This window comes from Ceratotherium simum, chromosome 6 (assembly GCF_057802395.1).
Source record: "Ceratotherium simum simum isolate JZ-2026a chromosome 6, ASM5780239v1, whole genome shotgun sequence".
In the NCBI taxonomy this organism is placed as follows: domain Eukaryota; kingdom Metazoa; phylum Chordata; class Mammalia; order Perissodactyla; family Rhinocerotidae; genus Ceratotherium; species Ceratotherium simum.
This window is the reverse complement of record NC_141905.1, coordinates 32,726,336-32,740,338: the sequence shown is the minus strand read 5'-3', so window position 1 is coordinate 32,740,338 and position 14,003 is coordinate 32,726,336. Positions and strand designations below refer to the sequence as shown.

The window sequence follows — 14,003 nt, the reverse complement described above, 5'->3', positions numbered from 1 at the left end:
ATTAGACATCATTGTACATTTTATTGAGTCGGTTTTTCAAGGGTGCTTGATTCTATCATCTCAAACTTTCTCTAACAAAATGTAATATGCTGTATACATTACAGTAAATTCTATAATAGAGTCAACAAATTTTACACCAGCCTCAGAAACAAGACTGGCATTTTAGCTTAACTGGTGAAACAAGAAAAATGTTTTTCCATTCATATTAAATCATTTTCTAAATATAATCATTCTCAGGTAAACAACTTGAGTGTTTCACCAACAGCACCAGGGTATCTTGATGGTGAGATATAACAAGTACAGGACTTGGAGATGGAAGACCAAGGTTATAGTTCCTGCTTTTCTACTTTCTGTGTCACCTTGAAAGTGGTAAAACCGTTCTGAGCTTCAGTTTCCTTATCTATAAAATGAGACAACAATATTTGCCCTACCTTTATGCAGGAATCAATAAAATAATAACCAAAAAAGTTTTGAAAACAATAAACACCCAACAGTGGTTTTTGTTTTGTTTTGTTTTGTTTTTGTGAGGAAGACTAGCTCTGAGCTAACATCCTATGCCAATCTTCCTCTTTTTGCTGAGGAAGATTGGCCCTGGGCTAACATCTGTGCCCATCTTCCTCTACTTTATATGGGACACCACCACAGTATGGTTTGTCAAGTGGTGCATTGGTGCGTGCGCGGGATCCGAACCCCCGAACCCTGGGCCACTGAAGCAGAGCATGTGCAGTTAACTGCTACGCCACTGGGCCGGCCCCTCAACAGTGGTTTTACATAGAAGACAATAGGTGAGTTCTATTTTTTCTATATCTGTTTTCTACTTGTGAAATATTCTAAATGTACAAGAACTAATTTCTAATTAGAATAACAATGAAACATTTTTAATACATAAAATATACAAAAGTAAGGCACTAGTATTGCTGTAACTGATTAATACATAAAATTTAAAAGAGAATAAGAATGCTCTTTTGAACCGAATAGAATAGACTCTAAAATAAACTGTTGAGGGGCCGGCCCCGTGGCTTAGCGGTTAAGTGCGCGCGCTCTGCTGCTGGCGGCCCGGGTTCGGATCCCGGGCGCGCACCGACGCACCACTTCTCCAGCCATGCTGAGGCCGCGTCCCACATACAGCAACTAGAAGGATGTGCAACTATGACATATAACTATCTACTGGGGCTTTGGGGGAAATAAATAAATAAAAATTATAAAAAATAAAAAATAAAATAAAATAAAATAAAATAAAATAAAATAAACTGTTGAGTAAAAACAGTAAAGTTCAGAATAGTGTAAGAAGTATGCTACTTTATGTGTAAAAAAACTGGGGAGAAGATGAGAAATATAAGAATATAATGCACATTCTTGTTTATTTGCATAAAGTATCTCTGGAGGCATACACAAGAACCTAGTATATTAATTACTCCCGAAGAAGGAAACCAGAAGGCTGGAGATCAGGGAGGGAGACTTTTTATTTTATGTTCCTTTTGAAGTTCAACCATGTGAATATATTACCTGTTCCCCAAAAGTGAACAAAAGTTTAAAAGTAAGTAAATAAGCAATACAAGGTTGCATTTAGAAATACAATCTCAGAAATACAAATTACAAAATATACATATATACACATACATTTCCTATGAAATCTATTACTAAAACTCCGTGATTAAAAAAAAAAGACACCGATAACATCTTTCTTATCTCTCCAACTTGAGAGGGAAAGCAGGAGTTATGGCTTATTCTTTTTCTAAAACGGGAAAATGTTTAATTGTATTTTCTGACTGTAATAAATTTTTATTGAGTGAAACTCAGAAAACACAGAAAAGTATAAAGAAAACAAAAAATTATTCATAATCCCATTACCAAGAGAGAGCCATTTTTGCTACCTATTCATCTTAATTAATGAGAACAGTCCATTTCTAACTATGTAGCAAATATTACTCACTACACCTGTGCTATCTAGTATGGTAGCCACAAGTCACATGTGGCCACTAATAAGTGTTTACAATGTGGCCAGTCCAAATTGAAATGTGCTGTTAAGTGTAAAACACACATTGGACTTTGAAGACAGTACAAAAAAAAAAAAAGAATATAAAATATCTCATTAATAATTTTTATATTGATTACATGTTAAAATGATATTTTCAGTATATTGGGTTAAATGAAGTATATTTTTAAATTAATTTCATCTGTTTCTTTTTTACCTTTTTCACGTGGTTACTAAAATTTTAAATTACCTATGTGGCTCACATATTTCTATCAGACAGAACTGCACTATACCATTTTACATACAGATCTCAGAAATTCTTCCCAGATAGAGTAGTCACTGACAGCTTCAACGACTGGGTGACACTGTAAGGAGAAAACTTCCACCATAGAAGACAGCCACAATTACACATGAAGCCCTTTGAAGCAGGAAAAATGAATTTTTGAATCATCAAAATGACATAAACTTCCACCCTATCTAATCTTTTTCCTCAAGAGTACAAGGATAAGTTTGAAACACTGTTTTTAAATTCTCTGAAGATTCAATTTAAAAATCTGACTCTCGTTTTCTGCTGAAAATAAATTATCTCCAATAATTCTCTGTATTCTTAATTACTATTCTCTCTCTACCCTCTCAACCCTTCTCAAAGATGCTCAGAAAAAAGAAATAGGGTTAAGCTGACCTGAAGAGGAAAAAAAAAATACCTAAGACAATAGTCATAAATGTACTAAGTATCCAAGTTTCCATAATACTTACTTCAGTTGTCTATTTAATTCTTCAACATAATTCTTCTGGTCTAATATGGCAGCAATTTGAACATTCCTAGAGAGGGGGAAAAGTAGCTTTGTGCTAGTTGGAAAGGTATGTATTGGGTGCCAGAACAAAAAAAACCTTCTAAATCATCTAAAATTGTTGTAAAATCATAATGATAAAACAACATTATCTTGCCTTTAAAATAAAATTCAAGAATCTTTATAATCATGAAGCAGTAAGCTGTGTACTAAATAACTAAACCTTTGTTAATTAAATTACATGCTAATATTAGACTTAACAATACCGTTAGTATATTTTTAAAAAATTTTTTGTATCAGTATGATTCTTTTTATTGAAATATATTTGACATATAACATTGCATAAATTTAAGGTGTACAAAATTTGATACATTTATATATTGTGATATGATTGCCATTGTAGCAATAATTAGCACCTCTATCACATCACAATTATCCTTTCGTTTTAGTTGGAATAAATATATTTTAAATTTAAATACAATAAGATCTAGAAATAAACCAGCATTTGTAAGGTTTTGAATAATAAGCTTTCATTCCTTTTATCACAAAACACAGCTGACCATTAAAATGAGTCTCAGGACTAAAGGTATGACCAAAAGTCATATTCATACTAAGGCCTCCTTCTTCTAATGGATTTTTGCTTTGAAAAGCTTGCAAATGGAAGTGAAAATGAAACAAGCAGGAACTACACACAAGAAAAGGAAATAAAAACCACATAAAAGCTATTGTAAATAGATGGACCTCATACTGATTTGTAAAGAGTTAGATAAAAAATATAACTGAAACAACTTATGAAAATCATACCTTTCTTTATTTCCAATTTCTTCTTCATTCTTTAAATACATGGAAAAATCAATCACTCCAACCTGAATTAAATAAAGTTATTTTTATTTAAAGGGGAGAAATATTAGAAATACCTTTAACATGCAAGTGAATTTCATTCTTAATTTTTCTCTACTGTTTAACACCACTGTTCACAACTTAAGAGTAATACCTGGATCAAGGAGGAACAGTGCAAATTGAAAACACTCTGCATTTGGTCCTCGACACTTCACTTACTTGTGAGTCTAAATCCTCTCCCTTTACACACAGATTAGCATCTATCACATTCAGGCCAACCAGCAGCCCAACAATTACTGCTCCTTCTTCTTCCATCATTAGTGCATGATACTCATAGAATTCACTGTGAAAATTAAAATAAAAACCTTAAATCACAAATTTACTTCAAAAATTAAAATTTAAAATCTCAGCACCTTATTACAAACATGGAATCAATATAAATTAGGTATCTTCAAATTAGCTTTTCTATATGTGAATAACTTAAAAATTTTGAAATTTAAATGTCTATACAGAAAATGTAAAAAGAAAGAGACTGAAGGAGATAAAAGAGGAAAAGGAATCTTGAGAGAGAAAAGAGAAGCAAAGAGAGATCAAAAGAAAAAAGAGGATCACTGAGGCCTGGAATGGTTGTGACTGTCAGAAGATGTAGTGACTGTTGCTGATCTGACTACAATATTTTTATTAGTGTTGAATTTTCAATCCTGGGCTTTACTAAGACCCTTGGAATAAAGACTAAGGTGGGGAGGGCCGGCCCCGTGGCTTAGCGGTTGAGTGTGCGCACTCCGCTGCTGGCGGCCCGGGTTCGGATCCCGGGCGCGCATCGATGCACCGCTTCTCCGGCCATGCTGAGGCCGCGTCCCACATACAGCAACTAGAAGGATGTACATCTATGACATACAATTATCTACTGGGGCTTTGGGGGAAAAAACAAATAAATAAAATTAAAAAAAAAAAAAAAGACTAAGGTGGGGAAATGAACACAAAGCATTTCAAAACCCATGTTCAAGTCAATGCATTTGATATGCGTATTGCAAGTGTTCTTAATAGATAATCATTAATTAAAGATACATGTGGATATCTATATTCTAAAAATGTTCAAAGAAGAGATTTGTGAAAGAAACTGGACAGTCTAAAAACTAAGACTTGACAATTTACATTGTCAGAGATACATTCAGAGACCAAGTTATCACTGTCTCATGTCTTCCTCAAGAAGTCCCATGCATATTATTTACTCACTTTAATTAACCTTCAGAATACTGAGAAATTGCAGGTGTTAAAAGTATGGTCATTCTCATTTAAAAATGGAAAAACCAAGATGTACAACCAGAGTCACAAGTAAAAACAAAAATGATCAAATTCTGCAGAACATCAGAGGCACTCTAAGAGAAGAAGGGCGAATGGAGGGGCTGCCATAGGCCCACTCCCTTTGAGAACTGACTACCTTGCTTTGAAAGTCTGTCTTAAACATTCGTCCTTCTATTTAAACTGACAGTTTAAAAAGTGCTCACAATACAGTTGACGTAGTAGTTTGGACATTCAAGATCTAAAAAGAAACCTCTTGAATTATCAAACTCTAAGTTCCAGTACAAATTTTTATTCATAGAATTAATTTAGGAAAAAATGAAACTCAGAAATATAACATACAAATTTCTCCCTTATGGGCCGATAAAAAGCTTATGGTATTCATTTTTAGGCTAGTTCCTAATCCATGTTGTCCCCACTATGATTTTCTCTCTAATTCTGCTCCTCCTTTTATTTTTGCCGTCTTATTGTATTTTATGTATCCTTTTGTACCACATCTTCAATCTTTTTTGGAAGACAGGATATAAATGAAATAAAAAATGAAAATGAACATGATTTAATGGTACAAACCTCAAGAGATCTCTTTGAATAATTAAGCAACGCAGGTAATCAGCCATTTTTTTTTGCATGAGGGCTAATCGAAGCCATGCCCTTGCACGACCCAGGGGGGTCCTAAAAAGCAAAATCAATTGGTCAGAAAACAGCCCCAGCCCAAAGATTATTATAGACGACATGTTCTATCTCTGTTGAGGTACACATTAATAAAGAAAAAAGGCAATTAATCATGATTTTGTCTTCGTTTCTATAGTGTTAGGCCAGCTCTTTGAGCATGCAAAACTAATCCCTGGGAGCCGTTTAAGTCTATGTGCGCCTGTAGGACATCTAGATATTTTATGCCTTGGAAGAAATGACTCTCTAAACAGTGAGGATATTTCTACAAGAAACATTTTGTCAGGATGGGCTTAGCCCTCCAAAAATGAATATGTAAAATGCATCAATAAGGCAGTATAATGCCTTCAAAAAATAACTGCCGTTATATCTGAATTTAAAAAATCATAACAAAGCTAAGAAGGTACCAAGCTGGTGATTAATTAGATAGAAATCACAGGGCTGCTTGCTATTTTTCACAAGTTTCTTTTATCCACTTGTCCTTAAAAAATTAAATCTCATACCTCTCTCATCCAAGTTCTATTATTTAGCAAAAATAAAAACAAGTTTTACAGAATATGTACAATTTTTTAAAGAGAAAGATATCATTCACACTTTTACATTTTCTATTGCAGAGAACATTTTGGCAGGTGGTGTGGGAGGAAACAATCTTCACTTCTAACACCTAATGAGTTTCTTATGGCTTAGCATTTTAATGACTACTATTCTTCAGAAAACATTTTTTACTTTGTAGAATTTGGCTTTTTAAAAACAATATGAACATGTACTTTCATATTAAAATGAAACCAAATCTTTTATTTCTCTTTTTGAGAGTGGAAATTCCCTTTTCTGTCTGTCTTTGTTAAAAATCACTACACCTAATATACCATTCTAAGAAACATCAAGTGTGAGCATCACTGGCTATTTAACTCTAAAAACTGAGTTTGAATCCTGGCTCTGCCACTTATTAACTACAACTTCTCTGATCTTTATTTTTCACATCTATACAATTATTATAATAATCATCTCTACTCTATAAGATTGATTTAAGTACTAAATGAGATAATTCATGTAAAAGAATTATTACCCTGATACAGTGCTCAATAAATAGTAGACTTGCAAACATCTGGATGTTGTGATAACAGCCAGAAAACACCACCATATTCCCTACAACATATAAAACCCTAAATTGTAAAGCTGTCTAAGAGAAAGCAAACTGATAATCCAACAGAAAATGCTAAGCTTAAAAAAAGTTATCTCATTCACAAGAATTAAGATAAACTAAAGGGAGTTCTTAACATCTTAATCATACCCTGAAGAACATAAGAACTTAGCCTTAACAACACTTTATACCTGCCAAAAATATTCAACAGTTATTAGCTAGAATATTCAGCTTTTAAGACATTTCATACAAATTTGTCTATTGAAACAGGCAGGTGACACTATAGGTCCCAATTTTCAGAGGAAGAAAAGTAATCTGCACAAGTCCTATGACATACAAATGGCTTATCTGAGAACTCAGATCTCTTGAGCCCTTGCCCTGAATTTAGCCTAAATTGGTCTTTAATAGTTACTGACTCCTACTGCCTACTACTGCAAACTAGGGTAACACTTAGAAAACAGAACTACATAACTGATAACACTCAGAAAACAGAAATGCATAATTGATACACCCTATCTTAAAAGGACTTGCAATTTCCTACAATACAATGCAGAATTGAAGTAACTGATATAAAAAGGAGTGAATATAGTGATAAGAGTATAAAAGAAAGAGCAATTAATTCTTAGAAGGGGCTAAGAAAAACTTCATGAAGAAAATGAAATTGAGCTGAGCCATAAAGAACAAACAGAATTTTATTAGGAGAGAATGGAAGAAGGCTACTTAAGGCTGAGAGAAGATAAACTACAGTGTGAGGTACTTTTAAGGAAGAGTAAACACACTTCTGTGGTTAGGGATGAACAAGTAATAAGATTACTCACTTAAGACCAGGTAAATCCCGGACACTGGCTCCTATCTCCTCTGCTTCTGGGTACAGCTTCTCCACCAGTTCCAAAGGGCCCCAGATAGTTTTGTTATAACTCAAAAATGATTTTCTTACTGAAAAAAAGAAAATGTAATGCATACAACTTCAATATATAAAATTGTAGCAACTTCCTTTTAAATACTTAGTTTCAACATTTCTTACTTAATATACAATTATTTGGAGACCTCTGCTCTCTTATCACAACACCACCCTGTTGATCAAGAGCCTGTTCATCAGAATTCTGATATTTTTCCTATCAGAAATATGCATCTTGGTCATTCTTCCGTATCAGAAATATGCAGGCAGGTAATTAAAATAAAAAACAACTGAGCTCATTCTTTACCAGTACAAAAATAAAAAGGCTGGTGGCCCTAGCAGCTTGATCTTTATCAGTTTATTAAACAAACCAAGGACAAATAAAAAGTTATTTTACTTTTAAACATGAAAAATTGTAACTTTACTTTTCCTTTTATTTTATTCTGAGATTTGGGTAATGTAAAAGCATGAAATCACTAGATGATTCTTTCTTAATACTGACCAGATCTCCTGCAGATCCAGTGTGCCTATCATATGCACCACCCAAGGACAATCACCAAGATAGACAATTTTTCCTTAGGGGAGAAAAATCAATCAGCAAAAAGTAACTTTTAATGATTCATCAAGATAAGCAATGATTAGGCCGGCCCCGTGGCTTAGTGGTTAAGTGCATGCGCTCTGCTGCTGGCAGCCCGGGTTCGGATCCCGGGTGCGCACTTACGCACTGCTTCTCTGGCCACGCTGAGGCCGCGTCCCACATACAGCAACTAGAAGGATGTGCAACTATGACATACAACTATCTACTGGGGCTTTGGGCGGAAAATAAAGAAATAAATAAAATTAAAAAAAAAAAAAGATAAGCAGTGATTGTTAGGACATGCCTCGATATTTTGTGAAGTAAAGAAAAATAAATTCAGAAAAGAGTTTAAAATTTAATTATTTTGGCCATCATTTGGCAAATTCCATTTCAGTAGGCTGGGGGAAAATAAAGATCTATGTCACTGCTATTTGTTAAAAATAAAAGGAAGTTTTTCAAAAAGCAAATTAAAACTCGAGGCCTGAGATCATACTGGTGACTTCCCGATGTATTAAAAGAAGTTACTTAGAGACTGATAACATCAAGAGTAGGCAAAAATCTGGCAGCCAAACACTCACATTCACTGTTGTTTGATAAATCAGTGAAGCCTTCATAGATGCCAGTTGCCTATATCCTTTGACCCAGTCATTTTACTCCTAGAAATCCTAAAGAACTCCTAGCACATGTACACAAACATATATACCCAAAGACATTCTTACAGCACAATTATAATAGTAAAAAATTGGAAACAACCTAAGTGTACATTAAGAGAAGAGTTACATAAGTTATGGTATACATATACTATGAAATATTATATAGCCATTAAAAATGTGATAGACCTCTATGTAAATGGAAAGATCTCCAAACCATACCATCAAGCTTTTTTGAAAAGAAAAAGTCACAGAATAATACTTAATAGTGTAATTCTATTTAGAGTAAAAGGGGAAAAAAAACAAAAACAAAAAAGAACTAGAAGAATGACAAGGATTTCCTTTAGGGAGACGAATGGAAGAGAATAAGGAGAAAATCATCTTTTGCTCTATGTGCTTCTATGTTGTTTGATTCACATACAAAAAGAGCATATTTCACTACTATTTATATAATTTTTAAAAATTATTTTGTCATTAAAGACAAAGTGGAATCTAAAAACAAAAACAAAAACAAATTCATAGATACAGAGAACAGACTGGTGGTTGCCAGAGGTGGAGGGTGGGGGTGGATGAAATGGGTGAAGGTCAAAAGTTTTGTACAAACTTCTAGTTATAAAATAAATAAGTCGTGGGGGATGTAATGTACAGCATGATGACTGTAGTTAATACTGTATTGTATGTTTGAAAGTTGCTAAGAGAGTAGATCTTAAAAGTTCTCATCATTAGAAAAAATTGTAGGGGCAGGCCCAGTGGCGCAAGCGGTTAAGTGCGTGCAGGTTAAGTGTGCGCTCCACTGTGGCGGCCTGAGGTTCGCAGGTTTGGATCCCGGGTGCGCACCGATGCACTGCTTGTCAAGCCATGCTGTGGCGGCGTCCCATATAAAGTAGAGGAAAATGGGCATGGATGTTAGCCCAGGACCAGTCTTCCCCAGCAAAAAGAGGAGGATTGGCAGATGTTAGCTCAGGGCCGATCTTCCTCACAAAAACAAAAACAAAAAACAAAAAAAGAAAAAAATTGTAAATATGTATAGTGACAGATGTTAATTAACTTGTAGTGATCATTTTGCTATATATAAAAATATCGCATCGTTATGTTGTACAACTGAAACTAATATAATGTTACATGTCAATTATATCTTAATAAAAATAAATGAAATTTTTTAAATAAAAAAAGAAAAAGAAATGAGTACATTAATAACATCACACAGAGTTTCTAAAATTTTGATGCCAACGCTCCTTCTCGGTTTGAAGTACATTTTATTAAAACCATGTTAGGTAAATCTCTTCTTTTGCTTTTTACATTTACCCCCCACACTTTCATACACCATAGTCAGAACTTCTAGGCCTTCCCAATTTACCCAGGCTCCTAGTATACCAACGAGAAACCGAGCTTCTTTTTCTTCAATAATAACCACCTTAGTATACAACTCTTACTCACATAGCCCTCTACGCAGCTGCTAATCATACGAATTAGAAACAAAACTGCCAACAACTGTTATAAGTAGTTATTATTGTATGTAAAAGAAGTTATTACACAATGTATATTAAGTAACTAAATATAATACAAACTTTTGCACAAAACAATAATTCAGTATTAACTGTATAGAAGAATACAATATCCACCATTATAATCATTTTCAGGGAGCGCTCACATTTCCACAACTCAATCCAGAAGACCATTTTTCTAGGTATGTTCCCGTGCGCTAAGGAGGTTTATATTTCAACAACCAACTATTTTAATGTATTTATTCAATAGGGCTCAAACTAGTAATAAGAGTTCACATCAGAATCAAGCTTAAAATTTTAAAAATAACTCTATAATTGTCCCAGAAAACGGAAACTAGTTCAGAGCATGCTGAAAAAATCTAAAAATCAAATATGCTTTTTACACAAAACACTAACAACTAAGCATTTTCTGAAGACCACCCATCACAAAACATAAAGTAGGATATTTTCTCCCCAAACCAACCTACCCAGTACTTTTAAATATAAAGTAACAGTAATTATGGCCTCAAAAAAAATACACTTTTAAGGATGTTTCAGATGGAAGGGGAGGGATTCTCAAGTTAATTTTTAAAAATCTCATGATACCTTTAAGACCGTGTTTCAGACAATGTTCCATAACAACAAAGAACTGCTGCAAGGGGGGATAGTCAGAATCCAAAGTGCGGCCAAAGCTTAGAGCAGATTCAATGAGTCCTTTGATACTCAGTTTAGCCATGTTTAACAAGTTTGCTCTCTCTACAGCTGTGGGGTCTTTTGTAGCTGAAAGCACAAGAAAGGAGTCCAACGTCATTTGCAAGACATGACATTGAAAAATACACAAACCCTTTCCTTCCCCTATAAAACCAACAGTGGTTTGTTTTTCCTTAGTGGACAAATTGGTCTTCCTAACTAACCTACACCTTTAGATAACTTCTCTTTATGTCTCTCTCACACATACCATAGAACATCTACCATGCCCACTCTAGCCAAAGTTTATGAATTATTCTCAGGATCCCTCAAATGGGCTATTCTCTGGTATCTATTTTACTTTCGTGGTACCTCTTCCAGGAAAATTAGTTTTTTTTTTTAATGACTTTCTGTGGAGATTAGTTTGGAGTAACAGACGACATGTTTAACGCTCTCATGCATAGGTGGATAGCAGGAACAGTCCAGGGATGAATTCCAAGGCAAAAAATGTTCAGAATAAACTGGCAATAAAATAAACAGTAGTTAAAATTCTAAGATTCTAGTATTGCCCATAACAAACATGACAGGTAAATAAAAACACACTGATAAATAAGAGGATACAGGAGAAGTCATTCAATTCTTTCACTCATTTTAACCCTCTTTTTCATTGCAACTGTAGTTTTGCATTGCATGACTCCTTTATTTTCTCAGAGGAAATAAAAGAGCGAGTTTCATATTAAAGTTCCCTGCCCTTCCACACAGCTGACTCAGCCGAATACCAAGTTAATAGACGCATTTTTTAAAAAACTGATTTTTAATTATATTTTCAATTCACAAAAATAATTTTTTCCTTCCCACAAATTTTACTCTCAGTTTACTTAAAAATTCAGATGCTTCCCCATACTCTCATCACTGTTGTGACTGGCAGGAATATTTTCAGCAAACACAGATGACAAAATGAAGTGCAGAAAAATGAAGCACCTATTATAACATTTCATAATCTCTGACCAATTGACTAGTCCACGTAAACCAAGTGTCTGTTTTCCTTCACTGAACAAAGTCCAGGGTTCTCAATGATCTAGTATTCTAGTTCTGATCTCAGATAGCCAGGCGTGGAGCCTGACACTGAATCCTAAGCAACTTACAACGCAAACAACCACAACTGCTATGACCAAGCTAGCCGGTGGAAAATCTCCACACACATCATTCCCTCAAATCTGCATCGTGGAATGATTCCCTCTTTTTTGGGGGGCGAAACCACTTGATATTTCATAATCTGTGGCAATTCTCATTTTTCGTTAAGTGTCCATCACAATCCACAACGTGCGATGCGACAAGCAGACAAAGGGCGCTTTTGCAGCTGCTCCGCGGCAGGTCAGCGCCGGGCGCCGGCGGCTCGCTCGCGGAGGAGCGTTTACACCCCGGCCGCGCCCCGCCCGGGCTCGCGGGTGTGTGCTGCCGAGCCGCGGCCCCCACACCGGGCCCGGGCCAGTCCCCGCATCTTCCCCGGGCCCAGAGCCCCTTCTCTGCCTCCCTTCCTCCCCGCAGCGAGGCTGCCCAAAGGGCTCGGGGCGCCCCACGACCCTCGCGAAAGGCTCACCCGGCGTCCTGCGCGACATCGCTGCCCCTCTCCCGCCCTCGGCGTCGGGCACCCAGGCCAAAACCTGAGACGCTTCTTCCCTCCGCCATCCCCAAGCCTGAAAAGTCATCGCCCGTCCCCGACTGTTCCCCCGGCCCGGGAGCGGCACCCCGGCCGGCCCCGTCCTCGCTCCCTGGACGCCGGCGGCCCGCGAGCCCTCGGCCATCAAGTCCCAGAACCCAAGTGGGGCGGGAGGGAACGAGGGGCGGCAGCGCGTTACCATGGCGACCCCCGGCGCCCCGGAGTCCCGGACTGCCCCCGCCCAGGCCCAGCTTCAGGCCCCAGTTCCGACCCGGTGGCCTCGTCGCCCACCACCACCAGTCCTCCGCGCCCGGCCGCGGCCTTCAGCCCAGGACGGGGGGCTCGGCGTCCGCTCTCGGCCCGCTCCCCTTACCCATGGCGGCGGCGGCGCGGTCTCGGGCGGGGACTCCCTGGGCCCTGCCAGCAGCTCCCTTCAGGCGCGCGGCGGCCGCCACGGCGTCAGCGACGGGGCCCGCTGCGGCCCACAGCGCTCCCGGCGGCGGGAGGACACCCGCGCGGTGCGGCGGCGCCGCCAATCGGGCGCGGGGCCGAGGAGCCTGCAGCCTGCTGTCGAGAAACCCGCCCTTTCTAAGCCTCTTCGGGTCCAGCCCGACCGCAAGGAGAAGGAAAAGGAGCGGGACGGAGACCTCGGGTGTGAGGAGCAAGAGGGCCGGACCGTAGTGGGACCACTGGTCTCTCACCCCTGGGGGCTTCGCCTGAGCCTAAGCCTGCATTTCCAAGGGGGTGCGAGTCACGTGCAAACCTCTTCATCCACAGGGGCTGGCTGGATTTAATCTAACACACCTGACCGCTTTCCTATCATCTTCCCAAGCTCGTAGGGGACCAAAAGAATTTAGAAAATCTGAACCAATTACAGTAGGCAGAAATCTACTGAAACTATTTAGACAGCCCAAATCACGACGCTTAAACCAGTAACTAAATACACTAGTTTATAAAGAGCAATGAGGAACAGTCTCACTAATCAAGAGAAAAAGGTATAGAGATAAAGCTAGCATTTTCTCATTTCAGGGAGGAAAAAAACCCTCAGGGTCAGATGACACTAGGTTTAAGTTATATCAGTTTGGGAAAATGAGCTATTACCTAATTAGATCAGCAATTAAGATGATGACTGAGCTAGAAATAGACCAAGATATTTCGTGAAAATGGGGCAGTTGTTTTTCTCTTCTTTACTTTGGTCAGGATAAAACTCTATGATGTTTCTTTACTTCTTTTGGTTTTTAATTTTCTTTATTGTGAGATAATCAAACATGGATAAAAATGTATAAAATATATATACAGTTTAAAGAATCATTATATTGAACAGCTGGG

The 14,003-nt window shown here is 37.5% G+C and overlaps 1 protein-coding gene across 9 annotated transcripts in view; it reads right to left on the bottom strand.

The window, feature by feature from the left end:
• Positions 1–13,175, bottom strand: part of RUFY2 (RUN and FYVE domain containing 2) — a 44,464-nt gene extending 31,289 nt beyond the window's left edge. For 5 of the 9 annotated variants that reach the window (XR_001390702.2, XM_087432124.1, XM_004427058.3 and 2 more), the window contains exons 1-7: positions 12,615–12,856; positions 10,934–11,107; positions 7,537–7,654; positions 5,479–5,580; positions 3,826–3,949; positions 3,571–3,632; positions 2,732–2,797 (exon numbers count right to left, since the gene is read on the bottom strand). Coding sequence is in view for 8 of the 9 variants with exons in the window: in XM_087432124.1 (XP_087288250.1) it covers positions 2,732–2,797; positions 3,571–3,632; positions 3,826–3,949; positions 5,479–5,580; positions 7,537–7,654; positions 10,934–11,107; positions 12,615–12,819 (851 nt within the window). In the remaining variant the exon portion in view is untranslated. Of the gene's footprint in view, positions 1–2,731; positions 2,798–3,570; positions 3,633–3,825; positions 3,950–5,478; positions 5,581–7,536; positions 7,655–10,933; positions 11,108–11,386; positions 12,328–12,614; positions 12,857–13,047 lie in introns of those variants that run through there. The other 4 variants (XM_087432130.1, XM_004427060.3, XM_087432128.1 and 1 more) reach the window with 4 other exon arrangements.
• Between the last annotated feature and the right edge of the window lie 828 nt (positions 13,176–14,003).